General features: G+C 38.4%; 1 protein-coding gene across 1 annotated transcript in view; it reads left to right on the top strand.

Moving 5' to 3' along the window:
* Positions 1 to 437: 437 nt before the first annotated feature.
* Hnf4 (Hepatocyte nuclear factor 4) overlaps positions 438 to 9,961 on the top strand; it is a 50,504-nt gene continuing 40,980 nt past the window's right edge. Inside the window, exon 1 of the mRNA XM_074097499.1 lies at positions 438 to 920. Within this exon, the coding sequence (XP_073953600.1) occupies positions 824 to 920 (97 nt within the window). The 5' untranslated portion in view covers positions 438 to 823. The remainder of the gene's footprint in view (positions 921 to 9,961) is intronic.

Here is a 9,961-nt window from a genome sequence, read left to right as displayed (position 1 = left end):
GTCCTTCCGGCCCTAGAAATTAGAGTCGTATCAAATATTTATGCACACCTGTTGTGTCAGATATTGGTGCTGGTGACTGTACAGATGGGCTACTTAGAAACTCGCAAATCGAAATTCGTTTCGCACCGTCCCTTTCACTCGCGTATTAAATGACATAAGCGTCTGCGGGACGGCAACATATGAAGTTCGAGTTTTGCACTTCGTGGTATAGGGCCAGGCACTAGTGGTGCACAAGATAGATTACGGGTTAATTAAAGGGTGAGTTACGCTGCGACGTACATTACCTACTGCTAATTTATTAGGCTGTCAGCGATGATCTATCATAACCACGTGACTCGTAAGGGACACCGGTTAGCTAACAGTTAAACTGCATCCAAATAATTCCATGGATATTATTTATAGTGGGCGAATCAGCTGTTGGCGCGGCTCGGCAGCGTGGCGCGGACAGAGCGCGAACCGCGGCCGCGCGCACCGCACCGCGTCCTCCTTATCAGAGGCATGCTTGAAGCGCCACCACCTCGAGACCGAAGCGCCTAATTACGAGACACACCGGCCCGGCCACACGACGCGTCGCCGCTCGACCAAAACAGTGATATTATGTGATGTAGTTTAATTTAACTCTAACAATTATGTAACGTATTGTATATATTTGGATATATAGTGTGTGCGGAAGTACCTGAAGACAGTGCGTTTGCTGTTCCCAGCAGCGCTTGTGCCAGTGGCTAAGGAAGAGACAGTGGCGGCGTGGAGTTGTGCTAGTGAGCTGGGCCTGCGGGACAGAGTGGCGGCGTGGGATCGTGGCGGCTTCGGGTCCAGGGTCAAGATGCGGAGCGACGTGCTGGTGCCAAGCGAGCTGGAGGGGACGGATTACCTGCTCTCCTCCACGATGCGGCTCGAGGATAGCTTTTTGCAAATACTCGGTAAGTTTAAATAGGTACAACGTTGGCTGAATATTGCGTAGGTTACCGTACCTACCTACGATAACGATGGGACAATATTGACATTGCGAAACTGACGGCAATGTCGTTGCACTTGCCGCACATGCGTTAGACACTAATGGACTTTTAATTTATTCAAATCCATTTGCTTAGCGTTGTTAGTTAGTTAATCAGATACATGTTCGGCAATATCTTGGTCAGTGTAGTTTCCGTATTATACTACTACCGTGACATTTATCAAGTACCTAACTAAAACCATTTAGCTGCGAGAGGGACATAGTGATTTTTTTATGCCATCAAGTGTCCCTCTCGCACACTTGATGCCAAAAAAAAATCACTCCAAAAGTTATATTTCACAAACTGGTTCCAGAATCGAATAATAGTTGAATAATCTATCCAACTAGACAACACTTTAATATAGATTAAAAAAACTGCCAGTTTGACAGCGCGATTAGTAAGTACACTCGTGCCAAATTTCAGTTTCCTATTAAGTAGGTATAGGTACCTGCTTGGACTCTAACTCAAATGAGCCTGCAACAGAGGGATGTAGCGAAACTACAAGGGTTCCGTTTTTGCTATTTTGACTACAGAACCTTAAAAATGTATAATTTAACTGTAATTAATAAACTAAATCAGATTTCTTACCAAAAGCTTCCGCGATTCTTTACGGTTCTGAATTCTAAAGTTAAAGTAACGCACCTGTGTGTGTATTTTAAATGGTCCACTGAACAGGTTTGGCGGGTAGTAACTGCACTGCGTTGCAAATCCGCAAAAACAGAGAAAGTACAGGATACTGGGTTTTTGAAGATACAACTTAAATAAATATTGATTAAATTTAAATATATCATTAAACATAAGCTTAAATACTGTGAAGGTATAAACAAAAAAAAAATATTAGCATAGGTAATGAGTAGGTACGATTGTTGCTATCGGCTATTAGTTAGTGGTACCTACAGGTTACGCAACAGTAGGTAGACAATTAAGAAATTTAAGATCGTCTCTCCAGAACATCAAAACTGTTCATGGTTCGCATGGTACAGGCATTAATAAATTATTTTGTTTCGGTGGCTGAACATGACAATTATACTTAACTAGCTTATATCCGCGACTTCGTCTGCCAAGAATTCGTTTATCGCTATCCCGCGGGAAATATGCAATTTTTTGGGATGAAAATCATCCTAAATCGGTTTACCGGTTTAAGCGTCAGGATGTAACAGCCAGAGTTACTTTCGCATTTATAATTTATAATATTAGCAAGGATTATCTAAGCCTAACATAAACGTACCTACTACCTTATAAAGTTATAAGTATGTATTTTAGTTCATCATGTCAGCCGAAAGACGTCCACTGCTGGACATAGGCCTCCCCCAAGGCTCTCCACTCAGACCGGTCTTGTGCTTTTCGCATCCACCGCGATCCCGCAATCTTAACCAGGTCGTCGCTCGATCTTGTTGGAGGCCTACCGACAGCTCGTCTCCCGGTCCGCGGACGCCATTCGAGAACCTTTTGACCCCATCGGCCATCAGTCCTGCGAGCAATGTGCCCCGCCCATTGCCACTTCAGTTTCGCAATTCTTCGGGCTATGTCGGTAACCTTAGTTCTACTGCGGATATCATCATTCCTTATTCTATCCCGCAGAGAAACCGTAAAGGTATTTTAGTTACTCGTATAAATATATTGCGGTGTAGTTTAAGAAATTCTCGTTAACGATTAGAAATGACCTAACCTGACCTAACCTTCATCTACTGCGCGGCTCCGCAGATATAGCTGTAATTGCAAGAATAATAGGTATTGGACATCTATTCTATTCACCGTCTCAGATTGAAGCAATGAGATAATAATTAAAAAGAGTTTTTGCTTTGTATCTCTCTGAACCGTTTCAACTCAACGTCTTAATGTTACCTGCCTTATAATATTAACCTTATCGCTACTGAAGTTTAATGCTCTTATTTTTAGGCCAGCATTAACTGAGGTGATTTGTGATTTATAATACCTTAAGTTGTTTTTCGCGTAACATTTTGAAGACATACCTATAACCTATCATTGTGTGCCAGCGCTTACGAGTAGGTATAGCATAGCCGGCACGCTACAAGTGTGTCTACCTTGAGAGCTGTCCATCACTCGTTGATTATGTTGTGATGCTATCTCATAGAATCTATCAACTAGAATTGCAGCAAGTGACTAACGAGGCTATACCTAGCTCGTAACTAGCACAAACAGAAATAAACTTTAATTTCGTTGCGGAAGATCTTAGAATACGTTACTGAGGATAAATTTAATGTTCAGAAATTCCTATGCTATTTATTATAAGGGAACAATATCTACGGATCGCATAGAAGAAGAAATATTTTACATACTCAAAATACATCGTTCTGTTAATCTTACTTAGGGTTTCGCCCTGCAATGGTAGAGCCGAAAAGTGATGGTCACACTGTCGAGATTTTTAAAAAAGTTTAAAAGTAACGAATAGGTATATTACCTATTTAGTGTTCTTTAAGTATTCTCCGTGAATATTGGCGCATTTTTACTAGATTTTTACATAATATGTTGAAACCAAATAGTTTGTACACATATTTAGTTTGATTGAATTTAACACTCCTTTAAATGTTTTACTTGTAACGCGCCTATTCAGATCCTTGTTTATGCAAATAAATATAAATATGTATATTTATATGAGCGATGGCGCATAGTGCGCGTGTTGCGGCAGCCGCCGAGTCGCGTGCTCCTATGAAGAAGGGCTACGAAATAGCCCGAAACATGTCGAGCTAAACTCGATTTAAGACTTGAATTATCCGTTACAATATCATTTAATATAATATGAATGTACTTACTCGTATTGATTGATTGATTGATTGTACTCGACAAATGTTTCTATACATTAAGCGATGTTGAAAATGTACCGCGTAAAGTAACTTAATTTTGAATCAAAAATTCTGATAAAACCTTAACAGGGGTAATCAGTCATACGAATCCAATTACACGCACGGAACAAACGGAATAAATATAAAGACCCTATCCATCGGTGTACCTACTTCATAACTTTAGTTTTTAGAATTAGTAGTGTTTAGTTACTGCTAAAGATGCCTAAACAATACAGAAACACCTTAGTATATGCTCTTTGCTAGCGTTTACAGATAAATCAAAATAAAGAAACACCTTCATTTACCTAAACCCCTAAACGAACGTAATTTCATACCGATAGCACGCTATCAATATCTACTACAAACATTACCTTATCTCCATAGTATTTAAGTGTAAGTAATAAGTGTCACCGAAATAATAATGTATCATTCCAGTTTTACAAATGTTCATAAGTAATGATAAAGTGCTTATTTCGCAATATAAAAGGATTAACAGCCATTTACTGCGGACTTGTTGCTGATAGGTACCCCACGTTTATAGCATTAAACCGATAAAATATAAGTTTATTACTATCGTATTAAGATCTAATTATAAGGGTTTTTAAGTTATCACTGTAAACATTGAATAAAAAAATGAAATGATGGTTTATTCTGTCGAAGAAGCAAGTTTTAAGCATCAGTTTTTGAGAACAATCTCGTATAATAAGTCTAGTTACTAGTTATATAGACGTCCGAGCGAGTGCTGGCCACTGTCCCAGTAGTTGACATCTTTATTTTTTATCATAATAGTGACAGCAGGGTGTCATCTATTGAACATTAGCATGTCAAAAATACATGACTCGTTAAATTTGATCTTACTGACTTTCAGTGCATCTGAATGAAACTTACCTATAAAGTAAATCTTAGTAATAATTAAAAAATATCTAAATGAGAAAATTTTGTTGAGAAGTTGACAGATTACCGTTGGGGGAGAAAAGTCCTCGAGTGGCGACCACGAACCGGAAGACGAAGCGTTGGCAGGCCTCCCACCAGGTGGACTGACGACATCGTGAGAGTTGCGGGAAACTGGTGGATGCAAGTGGCGAGTTGTCGTTCATTGTGGCGTTCTAAAGGGGAGGCCTTTGTCCAGCAGTGGACGCCTTCCGGCTGATGATGAGAAAGTTTGCATTATTGTATTTCTTACTCCTTCATGCTAAAAAGGCAAAAAATCCTAAAATAATAAACGAAGACACCGCATAATTTTATGGAATTCCCATAGGAATTTCAATTGAGCTGCTGAACGGATCTAAGTATACGCGTGTAAAGCTGCGGCCTGCGGGTACCTAACATCTAATAGTTCATACTATATATATATATATATATACGTATATATAATATTATAAATGCGAAAGTGTGTGTGTTTGTGTGTATTTTTGTCCGTCTTTAACGCCGTAACGGAGCGACGGATCGACGTGATTTTTGGCATAGAGATAGTTTATGGGCCCGAGAATGACATGGACTACTTTTTATTCCGGAAAAATGCACAATTCCCGTGGGAACAGCGCGCGATAACCGAATTCACGCGGGCGGAGCCGCGGGCAAAAGCTAGTATTAAATATAGTTTTCTCAAACATGCTCGTAAATGTATGCGTTAAAGTCATGAAATGGAGACATGAAGTTTATCATTGATGGCTCCCTACATTACTTCTTGGCTAAGGTCATAAGGAAAGTATGAAAATCCATTTTTGTTCTGTCTTTTTTAAATTTGCTTACTAACATTAAATGACAAAGGAAAAATTACAAACAGTCAACCACCACTAGACTCTGTAAGCATTTGCGATATTGCGTCTCCCTGTACGCGAGACATCCCGTTTCTGGAGCCCTAGAGGAGTATGCGTCCCGCACACAGTCCGCGCGGGACGCTGATTGTCCCGTTTCAAGGCTGGACTAAATTCGAAACAAAAGATCAATTAAAAATTACAGTAACTTGAGACTTAATGAATTTAATTTTAAAATATATAAGTATTCCCCGTAGTAACGCGCACGAAGAACGTGCACTCACTCGCTCACTCGATACTATCCTGCCCCTTTTCACTGCCGCGGTCGCCCGCACTCATGTTCAAGTTTTTTTACACTATTCAATACATTGACGGCCAAGATACCCTACCAAGTTAGATCGAGAGAAGCAGTCCCGCATTTTATGACCAGGTCCCGCAATTTGATCGCAATTTGATCAGTGCACTGAAGTTGGCCACCCTACTCGCGACTATTTTAGTTGCCATTATCTTACCGGACGTCGCCGCCGCGTAATCGTCGCCACAACATGAACTAAGTAGGTAGATAAAGTAATTTATGTAATAAGCAAGTCGGTATGACAATCGTATTCTTCGGAAGCATTTTAGAATACACTTGTGTGAGTTGTCATCGAGCGAGTTGACAATACATGTACTCGTATGTACGAGTAACTAAGGGTCGGAAAAACGCCTGACATTCACTCGTGAGTGAATGAAAAAGTTCATTCGCTGTTTACGGATGTCATTGGGGCATATTGTTATGTTATACATATTATGAGGAAGTCTCTACCTATTTTTAGTCATAGTTAGGTACAGACACCAACACCAATATCTGACACAACTAGCGTGCATAAATATCTGATACGACTCTATTTCTAGGGCCAGAAGGACATGGCAGATATTTTTGCACGCTCCGCTGTAGCAGATATTAATGCTGGTGACTGTACCTACTATTAAGTAATGGAATAGGGTGGTCATAGTTCATTCATCAATACCTCTCATATTTTGTTTTATTTTTGTTACCGAATACGGCCTAGATTCATTGTTTGTTTTATAATTAGGTACTAGTCGTTTAATCCAATACTTTTTAATAGGTAATGCAGTGTTCATTGCGTGTACTCGTACTGCCAGGTGCGGACATGCGGCTATCGTTTCTGCCGCGTAATGAACAAAAAACATTCGCATCGCATCGCAGGGCACCGGTCGCGAAATTATAACCGACGGCTCATTGAAAACAGCATCTCCTGGAAATATTTGTTTTTAGGCTTATAAGTAGGTAATTATAATCTTTGCTTACCCGTGCTGCACATAATTATCTATGAATATCAGTGTCTCTAAATGCTTAAGTGTATTAGGTATTCCCACAAGGATATTGAAAAACTTAATCAAACACAATATTTACTCAAATACATTACGTAGTTTAAATTGAGAAACAGATAGTATCTAAGTGTAGGTAGTTATATTTATCGATTCAAATATTTAATGACCTTAAAATGTTATTTATTATTATCCCTCGTTTATATTTAAACATTTATATACTTATGTATATAGAAGGGGGATGTACATGTAGGTACCACGGGTGCACAATCATAATAATAGGCACTCAGTAAGAAATTTGATGGGTATTGAAATGCAAAAGACCTAATATAATATTCATAAGGTACCATCTAAAGCAAAACAATACGGGTCAAAACCCCTGAACTAAATCGCATTCGTTCAATAGCCTACCCGCATTCTGCTTTCTAAATTGACATAAGAATTACCAATTTTACCACACAACTAACAATATCTGTCATAAAGTAATAAAACGTTTATCGATAATATTAAAATGTAGAGATATCTAAGTAGAAACAGCCACGGATTAAGTAAAGATCGTGTTACCTTCTTTGCGGGGATCATGAAACTGTGATCAAGTGCCAGTCAGACTTCCACATAGAGAGTTCCGTACCATCGCACAATTAGTACCTCTAGACCAGAAAATGCCGAAAAAACACGTTTCGGTAGGATAAGGTTGTATGTACAGTCACCAGCACCAATATCTGACACAACAAAGCGTGCATAAATATCGGATACGACTCTATTTCTCGGGCCGGTAGGACGTGTCAGATAATTTTGCACGCTCCACTGTGGCAGATATTAAGGTGAGTCGGGGCAAGCGCGCCGCAGGGGGTAAGCATGCCTACCATTATAATATCGAAAAGTATTGATATTGCACTACTAACGACATCTTACAGGTTAGGTCAGGTTTTAGGTGCGTGGTTGTAAGATATCGTTATTAGTGCTTATGATACTGTTAACCGACTTCAAAAAAAGGAGGAGGTTATCTATTCGGTTGTATTTCTTCTTTTTATGTTTGTTACCTAAGAACTCCGTCATTTATGAACCGATTTGAATTTTTATTTGCGTTCGTTCGGAATGCTTTCAACTAGGTCCCATAAGCACCAAATCAGGATCTGATGATTGGATCCTAAGGAAATCGAGAGGACTTCAAAAGTTGTACGGACACCTATGGTAATTTTGATATATTTAGTAGTAACACGTGTATTTGCTCTTGAAAATCATCATTTGGTGAAGTGGAACTGATGATGAAGACCACAGTTGACCATCGGAGATACTACTCAATAACAAGTATTTCATGGGTTGAATTTCAATTACTTTAACACAGTTGCTAAGCAATTTATGCTCCTCGTAATGCATATGGTGAAATGGAATGAGTGGTGAAGCACCAGTACTCCTTAATACAGAAAGACTCTGCATCGGAAAAAGCAATCTTTTGTAAAAAGATGACGAGCAGTTGACATGAAACTATTGTATGTTAGATTATTTACACTAATAAAAAGAGTGAAAAAAGATGAGTAATTGAAGCCCAATATGTAGTGCGTAGGTGAGGTAGGCGACTATAGGTCTACTCCTGCTGGCTCGTGCTGAGGAACCGACTTTAGACTGGTAGAAAATTATTTTCATGATTTTTTGTAGATGGTTCTGCTTTTTGCTATAATTTTTTTTGGTATTTTTTCTCTTTTTTATATTATATCTAGAATTAGATTTTCGGGTGGCGATGTAATTGTATGTAATGTGTATTTTGTTATAAAAAATTTCGATATTTTAATGGTAAGCGCGTTTACCCACTGCGGCGTGCTTGCCCCGACTCACCTTAATGTACTAGGTGACTGTAAGTACATCAATATTATTATGAAATGGTGATGTAATGTTTACTTGATTCTATGTTATATAATAAAGATAGTACGAGTATAAGTGCAACTTCAAATTTCAGTATCTACCCGGAGAAAACAAACAAAAGTTATCAAACTCAACCTCCTGAAAACCCCTTTATCAGATAGGTAAAAGTAGATACTCTGTGTAGTTCCAGAGATAACTATCAAAATAAATAAACTGCCCACCTAATATTAAAATTGACATCAAGTTTGTCGAGTTAAGCACCTCTTAATGGGCCACTAGAATGGCCACTTAAACGGTCATCTAGGAGTGGATTAGGGATAACTATATGACAATATTCTTACAGATTATGTATTATTTTGTTTTACATTAGGTAAAACATAATAACGAAGTAAACCTATATTATTTGATAATTTAACTTCTTGGCTGAAACATAGCGTAAAAAGTACAAGTTATAAAAAACGATGGTAAATAGAGGCACCAAATACATTTTCAAACCAATAGGGGATGGATGCATTTGAGAAAAACACGATTTAAATAATTATTAACTTCAAGTAGTTCTGGCACGCCCGGTAACTAACACAGTAATAACTAACTCTTTAGCTAATTATTTTGTTTTTTTTTCATTTTGAGACATTAGGTACGACTATTTTACTACCTAAGCATATTTTTTAATTTAGGTATTTTAAATAAGCTAAAATTTAACGCTGAAGTGTCATTCAACCCGACCATTCCGAACTTCTCAAGGGCGAACAAAAGTATATACATACATAATAATATGTGTCATTACTCAATGCTAAATATCTTCACCTCTTACAATGTAGTTAGATATAGAATCGTATGCGACTTTGATATCTAAATATAAAACCCAAGGAGAAATTCAAAAAGCAACAAATATGATTTAAATTCGCATCAAACGATCAAAAGTTCATACCTACTCGTAAAGCACAGAATAAATAATAGTATCTACAAGTACTTATCTATAGCTGCTTCCAATGGGCCAGATGGCAAAATTGCCACTATTTCACATAACTTTCCGTAAGCTAAGCTTAAGCTACTTAATTAGTTTTTTCGAATATACAAACTGAGACATGGATGCACAGAAAAACCAGAAAAAGAGATCAGCGCTGGGAATTGAACCCAGGCCCTCAGCATTCCGTGCTGCGTGCCATACCCCTACACTACCTCTGCGCAGGAGTACAGACACGAATTT

This window comes from Choristoneura fumiferana, chromosome 14 (genome assembly GCF_025370935.1).
Source record: "Choristoneura fumiferana chromosome 14, NRCan_CFum_1, whole genome shotgun sequence".
Classification (NCBI taxonomy): Eukaryota; Metazoa; Arthropoda; class Insecta; order Lepidoptera; family Tortricidae; genus Choristoneura; species Choristoneura fumiferana.
This window is presented reverse-complemented; position numbering and strand designations above follow the sequence as displayed.